This window comes from Nicotiana sylvestris, chromosome 9 (assembly GCF_000393655.2).
Source record: "Nicotiana sylvestris chromosome 9, ASM39365v2, whole genome shotgun sequence".
NCBI lineage: Eukaryota > Viridiplantae > Streptophyta > Magnoliopsida > Solanales > Solanaceae > Nicotiana > Nicotiana sylvestris.
The window spans coordinates 68,660,723-68,672,894 of NC_091065.1; the positions used below are offsets into that span (position 1 = coordinate 68,660,723).

General features: G+C 41.5%; 1 protein-coding gene across 1 annotated transcript in view; it reads left to right on the top strand.

Moving 5' to 3' along the window:
- The first annotated feature begins 698 nt into the window (after nt 1-698).
- Nucleotides 699-12,172, top strand: part of LOC104212049 (protein PHOSPHATE-INDUCED 1-like) — a 28,775-nt gene continuing 17,301 nt past the window's right edge. Inside the window, exon 1 of the mRNA XM_070157348.1 lies at nt 699-983. Coding sequence (XP_070013449.1) covers nt 699-983 — 285 coding nt within the window. The remainder of the gene's footprint in view (nt 984-12,172) is intronic.

Below are 12,172 nucleotides of genomic sequence, written 5' to 3' on the forward strand. Positions count from 1 at the left end.
AAACCTAAGAGAATAATTGAAAATATGCTTGTAAGAGTGGATAAGTTTGTTTTCCCTGTAGATTTTATAGTACTTGAAATGAAGGAATATCTTGATGAACCAATCATTTTGGGTAGAAAATTTCTTGCCACAGGTAGAGAAATCATAGATGTTCGTCAAGGATAACTGATTTTTAGAGTTGATGAAAAAAGAGTCATTTTTCATATGCAAAAGATATTAAGATTTTCAGGAGATGAGACATCATCTTCATGTTTTTCGATTGACATGCTTAATTATCTTACAGATGAATTCAAAGATGATCAATTGATTCCAGACTCAATGGAAAGATGTTTGGCCAAATCTGGAACCATACAAGATGATAATCCTATTATCAAAAGAAAAGCCGAAATACTAGAAAAAGATTCTGAAGAGGAGGAGATGCTACCAGAACAAGTTCAACCAAAAATTGAACTCAAAGTTCTCCCATCTCATTTAAAATATATTTATCTTGAGGAAGAATTATTTCCAGTAATTATTTCATCTTCTCTTACTGCTGGACAAGAAGAAAAACTAATTGAAGTGTTGAAAGCGTACAAAGGAGCCTTGAGATGGACTATAGAAGATATTAAAGGATTAATCCAACTGTTTGTACGTACAAAATTCTCATGGAGGATAACTACAGGCCAATAGTCCAGCCGCAAAGAAGATTTAATCTAGCAATGCAGGAAGTAGTAAAAAAGGAGATCGTAAAGCTTTTGGCGGCAGATAATATCATTAGAAGATGTGTACCTGAAGAAGAAATGAACAAAATTCTATATCACTGTCAAGATGGAGCAATTGGATGTCATTATGCAGCAAATCGAATAGCCTTTAAAGTTTTAGAAGCTGGATTTTTCTGGGTGACTATTTTTAAAGATGCTCGAGCATATGTTACACAATGTGAAAGGTGTCAAAGAACAGGTAACATCACTAAGAGAGATGAGATGTCATTGCGGTCAATACAGGTATGTGATATATTTGATGTTTGGAGAATAGATTTCATGGGTCCTTTTCCTTCCTCTCATTCTTTTGAATATATCCTTGTGGCTGTGGATTATATGTCAAGATGGGTTGAATCCATCCCCATAAGAAAAAATGATGCTCGAATTGTGTGCAATTTTCTCAAAAAAAATATTTTTACCAGGTTTGGCACACCACGAGTCATTATTAGTGACAAAGGAACTCATTTTATGAATAGACAATTTTCTACTTTGCTGACAAAATATGGTATGACTCATAAAATAGGAACACCATATCATGCATAAACTCAAGGGCAAGTTGAAGTTTCCAACCGTAAGTTAAAAAGAATTCTTGAAAAAATGATTGGAATCTTAAGAAAAGACTAGGCTTTAAAGGTAGATGATGCATTATGGGCATACCGAATGGCGTTCAAAACGCCAATTGGAACATCCCCCTATAGATTAGTCATTGGGAAAGTTTGTCATTTGCCAGTTGAATTAGAACACAAAGCTTTTTGGGCACTAAAAGCATTAAACTTTGAATTAGCCTCTGCTATAAAAAGAGATTTTTCCACGTTAATGAGTTGGAAGTAATGAGGTTGGAAGCCTATGAAAATGCAAAACTTTTTAAAGAAAATAAAAAAAAATGGCATGACAATTTGATCCGAATAAAAAGTTTTAAAATTGGAGATCAAGTTCTTCTTTACAATAGTCGACTCAGGCTATTCCCAAGAAAATTAAAATCAAGGTGGACATGTCTTTACAATGTAACAAATGTTACTCCATGTGGAGCAATTGAAATCCAACAGAAGAATGGAGGTGACAAGTTTAAGGTAAATGGTCAAAGACTAAAATTGTATTTTGGAGGACATTTTGAGCAACATTCATGTCACGACCCAGATTTCCCACCCTCGGGAGTCGTGATGGTCCATACTAGTGAAAGCTAAGCAAGCCAACCATTTGTATTATTTACCCTTTTCCTATTTTAATCCTTTAACAATTAAGAACCAACATTATGTAAACATCGGAATTTAATAATTGGAAGAACAAAATATAACCATTTAAATATTATCAGTACAAATCCTTAAGCATAAACTACCCAGAACTGGTGTCACAATTTGACAAACGGTCTAGGAATATTACCAATAAAGTTCCAAAAAATAAATACGACGCTGTCTCTAAAATACATAAATGAAACAGGATGAAAGGATAGAAGGAGATGACAGGGCCTACGGACGCCTGCAGGACTACCGCGGATCTCCGAATGGACTGAAAGCAGCAACCCAAAGCTAAGGTCCGTATGCTCTAGTACCGGGATCTACACACAGTGCAGGGTGTAGTATCAGCACAACCGACTCCATGTGCTAGTAAGTGCCTAGCCTAACCTCGGCGAAATAGTGACGAGGCTAGGACCAGACTACCAAATAAACTTGTGCAGTTAAATCATATACAACGAAAAATAAAGGCGGAAATGTACAGTTAAGGATAGGAGGGGGAAACATGTTGCAGGGAAACATCAAGTATAACAGGAGAACAACAGATAATTATAAGGAACACCAAAGTTCAATTATCAACAAGAATCGGAAATAAAAGACAAGTGCATGGCATCACCCTTTGTGCTTTTACTATCATCTTCTCCATAAAATCAATAAAATCGGCACGACATCACCCTTCGTGCTTTTACCTCACATAAACATGGCACGGAATGATCCTTCGTGCATTATCACTAATATAAAGGCACAGAATTGTACATCGTGCGGCACGACACGACATCACCCTTCGTGCATTAACACTCTCTCCCAAATATCATACACGACATCACCCTTCGTGCTTTAACACTCTCTCACAAAAATCATGCACGACATCACCCTTCATGCTTTAACACTCTTACTTACCCAAACAATAATCACAAAGAAATAAGGGCAAGGGAATCAATAAAATCACAATAAAATCCCGGCATGGGAACAATAGTACAACAATCATATCCTGGCAAGGGAAAACAATATTAAAGAAATAACGTCCCGTCAAAGGAGATAACCTTAAAACAACAACATCCCGGCAAGGGAGACAATTTCGTAATCCTCTTTTCTTTTTCACAATTACTTCACAACTCATTTCACAATTTGAGACAATGATCCATAATGTTCAATTGCCAATTATACTTCTACAAATCATTTTACAACTTGATCCAATGCTCTTCAGTGTTCAAATACCAATATTACTTCAACAAGCCTTGCTCAACAATAGAAATCATCACATAAGGCATGAACAATACAAACGGAGTCACATTAATTATAGTATAAGACTCACGGGCATGTTTGACACCAACATATAGATACTCGTCACTGTGCCTATACGTCGTACTCAACAACTAACACATAGCAAATAGGACACAACTCCTAATTCCTCAAGCTAAGGTTAGAACAAACACTTACCTCGATGCCACGAACATAATTCAAGCCTCAACTACAGCTTTACCTCTTGATTCCACCACCATTTCACTTGTATCTAGCCACAAGTTACTTAACTATATCAATAAATGCTAAATGAATTATTTCTAATGCATGAAAATAGGTTTTCTAAAGTTTTTCCCAAAAAGTAAAAAATCAACCCCCGCCTACATGGTCAAAACCCGAGGTTCGAACCAAAACCTGATTACCCATTCACCCACGAACTCAAATATATAATTTGTTTTGAAATTGGACCTCAAATCGAGGTCAAAATCCCCAAAATTTGAAAAACCTAAGTTCTACCCAAAACACCCAATTTCCCCCGTGAAACCCTTGATTTTGAGTTGAAATCATGTGAAAGGATGTTAGAGATTAATGAAAATGAGTTATAAATGATTTACAATCGATTTGGAAGAGTACTTGTCTTTGAAAAATCGTCCAAAGGTGTGTAGGTTTTGAAAAGGTTTGAAAAATGGCTGAAAATGCGTCTAAGTTATGATTTAGCAGGTTGCAGATGTCGCAATTGCGACTATGGTTCGCAATTGCGAACCCTTCAGAACCTATTGACTTCGCAATTGCGAAGATCTTGTTGCATTTGAAACACTAAAGGAATTTAGTCCACTTCGCATTTGCGAGGGACCCTTCGCAATTGCGATATCGCTTTTGCGATAATTATGTCACATTTGCGACCAAGGCAGCCCAGGCTATCTTTGCATTTACGATGAGGATTCGCATTTGCATTCGCAACATACCAGCAATTTCCTAAGTCCAAATTTCACTCCGCTGCCTATCCAAAACTTAACGTAGCCCTCGGGGCTCCAAACCAAACATGCACGCAAGTCCAAAAACATGATACGAATTTGCTCGTGTGATCAAATCATCAAAATAACATCAATAATGATGAATATAGCATCAAAATCAAAGAAAAATCTCATGAACTCTTTCAAATTTTAACAACCGAAGGTCCGATTCACGTCATTTCAAGTCCGTTTCTCACCAAATTTTACAGGCTCAACTTAAATCCCATATAAGACCTGTACCGGGCTCTGGAACCAAAATACGGGCCCGGTACCATCAAATTCAAAGATATTTCATTTTCAAAAACTCATATATATTCCAGAAAAATAATTTTCTTAAAAAACTTATTTCTCGGGCTTGGGACCTCTGAATTCGATTCCGGACATACGCCCAAGTCCCATATTTTCCTACGAACCCTCCGGGACTGTCAAATTATGGGTCTGGGGTCCATTTACCCAAAATGTTGACCGAAGTCAACCTAAATTCATTATTTTTCATAGATTTTCACATAACGGCTTTCCAAATACACGCCCGACTGCGCATGCAACTCAAGGTGAGACAAAAAGGAGGGTTTAAGGACTCGGAACACAAAATTTATTTCTAAAACAAGTGATGACCTTTTGAGTCATCACATTCTCCACCTATAAAAGAATCGTTTGTCCTCGAATGGACATAAGAAGAAAGTACCTGAGTCAGAGAAAAGATGGGGATAACGGCTCCGTATATTGGAATCGGACTCCCAGGTCGATGCCTCAATAGGCTGACCTCTCCACTGAACATGAACAGAAGAGAAACTCTTCGATCTCAACTGACGAACCTGCCAGTCTAGAATAGCTGTCGGCTCCTCCTCATAGGACAAGTACTTGTGCAACTGGACATTACTGAAATCTAACACGTGGGATGGATCACCGTGATACTTCCAAAGCATGGACACATGAAACACTGGATGCACGACTGATAAGCTCGGTGGCAACGCAAGTCTGTAAGCCACTTCTCCCACTCGATCAAGAATCTCAAACGGGCTAATGAACCTAGGGCTAAGCTTGCCCTTCTTTCCAAATCTCATTACACCCTTCATAGGCGACATCCGAAGCAACACCTGCTCGCCGACCATGAATGCCACATCACGAACCTTACGGGTGACATAACTCTTTTGCCTAGACTGAGCTGTACGAAGCCTATCCTGAATGATCTGACCTTGTCCAAGGCATCCTGTACTAGATCCGTATCCAACAACTGAACCTCTCCTGGCTCAAACCACCCAACCAGCGACCGACACCGCCTACCATATAAAGCCTCATAAGGAGCTATCTGAATGCTTGACTGGTAACTGTTGTTGTAAGCAAACTCCGCTAATGGCAAAAACTGATCCCACGAGCCTCCAAAGTCAATAATACAAGCTCGGAGCATATCCTCCAAAATCTGAATAGTACGCTCGGACTGCCCATCCGTCTGAGGATGAAATGTTGTGCTCAAATCGACCCGTGTGCCCAACTCACGCTACACTGCCCTCCAGAAATGTGAGGTTTACTACGTACCTCAGTCCGAAATGATAGACACGGGCACACCATGAAAACGAATAATCTCCTAGATATAGATCTCAGCTAACCTCTCGGAAGAATAGGAGACTGCCATATGAATGAAATGTGCTGACTTGGTCAGCCTATCAACAATAACCCACACTGCATCGAACATCCTCTGAGTCTGTGGGAGTCTAACAACAAAGTCCATGGTGATACGCTCCCACTTCTACTCAAGAATCTCAATCTTCTGGAATAGACCACCAGGTCTCTAATGGACATACTTTACCTGCTGACAATTCAAACACCGAGCCACATACGCAACAATATCCTTCTTCATCCTCTTCCACCAATAATGCTGCCGCAAATCCTGATATATCTTAGTGACGCCCGGATGAATAGAGTACCGGGAACTGTGGGCCTCTTATAGAATCAACTCTCGGAGCCCATCCACATTAGGCACACAAACTCGACCCTGCTACCTCAAAACTTCATCATCTCCTAATGTAACCTGCTTGGAACCTCCGTGCTGATCTGTGTCCCTAAGGACACACAAATGAGGGTCATCATACTGCCAATCTCAGATACGCTCCAATAAAGAAGAATGAGCGACTGTGCAGGCTAACACACGGCTAGGCTCAGAAACATCCAACCTCACAAACTGATTGGCCAAAGCCTAAACATCTAAAGCAAGCAGTCTCTCACCGACCGGAATATACGCAAGACTACCCGTACTGGCTGACTTCCTACTCAAAGCATCGGCCACCACATTGGCCTTTCCTGGATGGTATAAGATGGTGATATCATAGTCCTTCAGTAACTCCAACCACCTTCTCTGCCTCAAATTTAGCTCCTTCTGATTGAACAAGTATTGCAAACTCTTGTGATCCGTGAACACCTCACATGACACCCCATACAGATAGTGCCTCCAAATTTTCAACGCGTGAACAATGGCTGCTAACTCCAAATCATGGACTGTATAGTTTTTCTCATGAATCTTCAACTGCCGCAAAGCATAGGCAATGACCTTGCCATCCTACATCAATACCACACCAAGTCCAATATAAGATGCATCATAATAAACTGTATATGGCCCTGAACCTGTGGGCAAAACCAACACCGGCACCATAGTCAAAGCTGTCTTGAGCTTCTGAAAGCTCGCCTCACACTAGTCCGACTACCTGAGCTGGGCACCCTTCTGGGTCAACCTGGTCACCGGGGCAGCAATAGATGAAAACCCATCCACAAACCGACGATAGTAGCCTGCCAAACCCAAGAAACTCCGGATCTCTGTAGCTGATGCGGGTCTAGGCCAGTTCTTGACTGCCTCTATCTTCTTCAGATCTACCTGAATACCTTCTGCTGATACAACATGACCCAATAATGCAACCGAACTCAACCAAAACTCACACTTCGAAAACTTAGCATACAACTGACTATCTCTCAAAGTTTGAAGACCCACTCTCAAATGCTGCTCATGTTGCTCCCGACTGCGAGAATATATCAAAATATCATCAATGAAGACTATCACGAACGAATCCAAGTAAGGCTTGAACAATCGGTTCATCAAATCCATAAAAGCTGCTGGGGCATTGGTCAACTCAAATGACATCACCAGGAACTCATAATGCCCAACCGAGTGCGTAAAGCTGTCTTAGGGACATCAGATGCCCTAATCCTCAACTGATGGTAGCTAAATCTCAAGTCAATCTTCGAAAATACCTTGGCATCTTGAAGTTGATAAAACAAATCATCAATCCTCGATAACGGATACTTATTCTTGATTGTAACCTTGTTCAACTGTCGGTAATTTATACACATCCTCATCGATCCGTCCTTTTTCTTAGCAAACAACACCGACGCACCCCAAGGCGAGACACTGGGCCTAATGAAGCCTTTATCAAACAAGTCTTGCAACTGCTCCTTCAACTCTTTCAACTCAGGCGGGGCCATAAATACAATGGGATAGAAATGGGCTGGGTGCCCAGAGCCAAATTAATGCAAAAGTCAATATCCCTGTCAGGTGGCATACCCGACAGGTCTGAGGAAAACATCTCAGGAAACTCACGAACAACAGGCACCGAATCCATAGAAGGAACCTCAGCACTAGAATCACGAACATATGCCAGATAGGCCAAATACCCCTTCTCGACCATACGCCGAGCCTTCATATATGAGATAACACTACGGGTAGAATGACCAGGAGTCCCTATCCACTCTAAACGAGGCAAACCCGGCAAGGACAAGGTCACAGTCTTGGCATGACAGTCTAAAATAGCGTGGTAAGGTGATAACCAGTCCATCCACAATATGACATCAAAATCAACCATGTCCAACTGTAAAAATCTACTCGAGTCTCAAGACCCCAATTCACAACTATACATGAACAATGGACACGATCTACCACAATAGAATCACCCACCGGTATAGACACATATACAAGAGCACTCAAAGAATCACTAGGCATGACAAGATATAGTGAAAAATAAGATGACACATAGGAGTATGTAGATCTTCGATCAAATAGAACTGAAGCATCTCTACTATAAACCAGAACAGTACCTGTGATAACTACATCGGCTCATCCTCAGGCCTGGCTGGAAGAGCACAACATCAGGGTTGGGCCCCACCACCTTGAACTAAATCTCTAGGGCAATCTGCTGCTGGCTTGCCTCCACCTCTAGCGGCCTGAGCTTCACCTCTAATACCTCTACCTCCACCTCTAGCACCTCTACCTCTACCTCTAGCTAGCTGAGTGGGCTGTGGAACACTTGGTGCCTGAACCATGGCATGAGAACCCTGATGTTGAGAGCTGCTCGATGCTCGAGAGCAAAATCTAGCAATATGCCCCATATCACCACAAGTATAACAAGCCCTTGGCTATTGAGACTGATGACCCTGACGACTTGAATGACCACCCCGAAAACTCTGGAGCGGCAGTGCACTGATAGGAGCTGGTGGTGCATTATAGGACTGCTGATCGGAATATTGCATATAAGAACTACAGCCACTTGGAGCACCGTGAGAAGCCTAAAGTGCTGAATGAAACGGCCTGGGAGGATGGCCCCTAACAAAAGAATCTCTGCCTCTAGATGTGGCACCACTGAACTTGCCCAAATGACGTGGACTCTTGTCAAACCCCTGACCACCCTCCTTTGATAGAACCATCTCAACTCTCCTGGCCACATTGGCCGCCTCCTGAAAAGAATTCTCACTCCCCGTCTCCTTAGCCATCTGCAATCATATAGGCTGAATGAGTCCCTCAATGAACCTCCTCACTCTCTCTTTCTTAATGGGAAGTATAAGAAGAGCATGACAGGTAAAGTCAATAAATCTGGTCTCATACTGAGTAACAGTCATAAAACACTGCTGGAGACGCTCAAACTGCCTCCAATAGTTTTCCCTCTGAGTGATAGGAAGAAACTTCTCCAGAAATAGCTGAGAAAACTGATCTCAAGTCAAAGATGGTGACCCAACTAGTCTATCCAAACAATAATCTCTCCACCAAGTCTTTGGCAGAACCAGACAAACAAAAAGTAGCAAAGTCGACCCCATTGGTCTCCACTATCCCCATGATCCTGAGAACCTCATGACAACTGTCTAAATAATCTTGGGGATCCTCAGAAGATGCACCGCTGAAAGTGGTAGTGAAGAGCTTGGTAAACATGTACAACCTCCACAAGGCATCAACAGACAAAGCTGCTCCATCACCGGTCTGAGCTACCACACCCGGCTGAACTGCTCCAACTTGCTCAGCTGTTGTAGTCTGGAACTGGGGAGCCATCTGCTCTGGAGTGCGGGTAGTAGGAGTCTGTGCTCCTCCCCCAGCCTGAGAGATGGATGGTGCTACCGGGAGTAAGCCTGCCCGAGTGAAACTCTCCATAAGGCCACTAGACAGACCAGGGCATCCTAGAGTACTGGGGTAGCAATGAACCCCTCTAGGACCTGAGCTGGGCCCACCGAAACTGCTTGGGCCGGAACCTCATCATTAAACTAAACTTGAGGCTCCGCCACTGGTGCTGCTACTCTGGGCTGAGCTCTGCCCCTGCCTCGGCCTCTAGCACGGCCTCAGCCTCGCCCTATGCCCCTCCTAGGAGCTGCTGCTGGGGGCTCGGGCTGTTGATCAGTGGATGAGGAAGCATGTGTTCTTGCCATATGCGAATGAACAGATTAGAAATTTAATTAGCATTGATAAACCAAACCGCACGACATGAAAGAATAAATGTGAAGTTTTTCCTAACTCTGTAGCCTCTAGGGGATAAATACAAACGTCTCTATACCGTCCCTCAGACTCTACTAAGCTTGTTCGTGAATTGTGAGACATAAGTAACCTAGAGCTCTGATACCAACTTGTTAGGACCCGAATTTCCTACACTCGGGAGTCATGATGGCGCCTACTAGTGAAAGATAGGCAAGCCAACCATTTGTATTATTTACCTTTTTCCCATTTTAATCCTTTAACAATTAAGAACCAATATTATGTAAACAGCGGAATTTAATAAGAGGAAGAACAAAATATAACCATTTAAATATTACCAATACAAATCCTTAAGCATAAACTACCCAGAACTGGTGTCACAATTTTACAGACGGTCTAGGAATTCTACAAATAAAGGTCCGAAAAATAAATACGACACTATCTCTGAAATACATAAATGAAACAAGATGAAAGGATAGAAGGAGACGCCAGGGCCTACGGAAGCCTGCAGTACTACCTCGGATCTCCGAATGGACTGAAGGCAGCAACCCAAAGCTAAGGTCCGTATGCTCCAGTACCGGGATCTGCACATAGTGCAGAGTGTAGTATCAGCACAACCGACTCCATGTACTGGTAAGTGCCTAGCCTAACCTCGACGAAGTAGTGACGAGGCTAGGAACAGACTACTAAATAAACTTGTGCAGTTAAATCATATACATCGAAAAAATAAAGGCAGAAATGTACAGTTAAGGATAGGAGAGGGAAACATGTTGCGGGGAAACATCAAGTATAATAGGAGAACAACAGATAAATATAAGGAACACCAAAGTTAAACTATCAACAAGAATCGAAAATAAAAGACAAGTGCACGGCATCACCCTTCGTGCTTTTACCTCACATAAACATGGCACGGAATGATCCTTCGTGCATTATCACTCATATAAAGGCACAAAATTGTACATCGTGCGGCACGACATCACCCTTCGTGCTTTAACACTCTTACTTACCCAAACAACAATCACAAAGCAATAAGGGCCATGGAATCAATAAAATCACAATAAATCCCAGCAAGGGAACAATAGTACAACAATCATATCCCGACAAGGGAAAACAATATCAAAGCAATAACGTCCCGGCAAGGGAGATAACCTTAAAACAACAACATCCCGTCAAGGGAGACAATATCGTAATCCTCTTTTCTTTTTTACAATTACTTCACAACTCAATTCACAATTAGAGCCAATGCTCCATAATGTTCAATTGCCAATTATACTTCCACAAATCATTTTACAATTTGAGCCAACGCTCTTCAATGTTCAAATACCAATATTACTTCTACAAGCCTTGCTCAACAATAGAAATCATCACATAAGGCATGAACAATACAAACAGAGTCACATTAATCATAGTATAAGACTCACGGGCATGCTTGACACCAACGTATAGATACTCGTCACCATGCCTATACGTCGTACTTAAAAACTAACACATAGCAAATAGGACACAACTCCTAATCCCTCAAGCTAAGGTTAGACCAAACACTTACCTTGATACCACGAACACAATTCAAGCCTCAACTACCGCTTTACCTCTTGATTACACCACCAATTCGCTTGTATCTAGCCACAAGTTACTTAACTATATCAATAAATGCTAAATGAATTAATTCTAATGCATGAAAATAGATTTTCTAAAGTTTTTTCCAAAAATTTAAAAATCGACCCGGGCCTACATGGTAAAAACCCGAGGTTCGAACCAAAATCAGATTACCCATTCATCCACGAACTCAAATATATAATTTGTTTTGAAATCGGACCTCAAATCGAGGTCAAAATCCCCAAAATTTGAAAAACCTAAGTTCTACCCAAAACACCCAATTTCCCCCATGAAACCCTTGATTTTGAGTTGAAATCATGTGAAAGGATGTTAGAGATTAATGAAAACAAGTTAGAAATGACTTACAATCGATTTGGAAGAGTACTTGTCTTTGGAAAATCGCCCAAAGGTGTGTAGGTTTTGAAAAGGTTTGAAAAATGGCTGAAAATGTGTCTAAGTTATGATTTAGCAGGTTCCAGATGTCGCAATTGCGACTAGGGTTCGCAATTGCGAACCCTTCAGAACCTGTTGACTCCGCAATTGTGAAGATCTTGTCGCATTTGCGACACTGAAGGAATTTGGTCCACTTCGCATTTGCGAAGGACCCTTCGCAATTGCGATATCGCTTTTGCG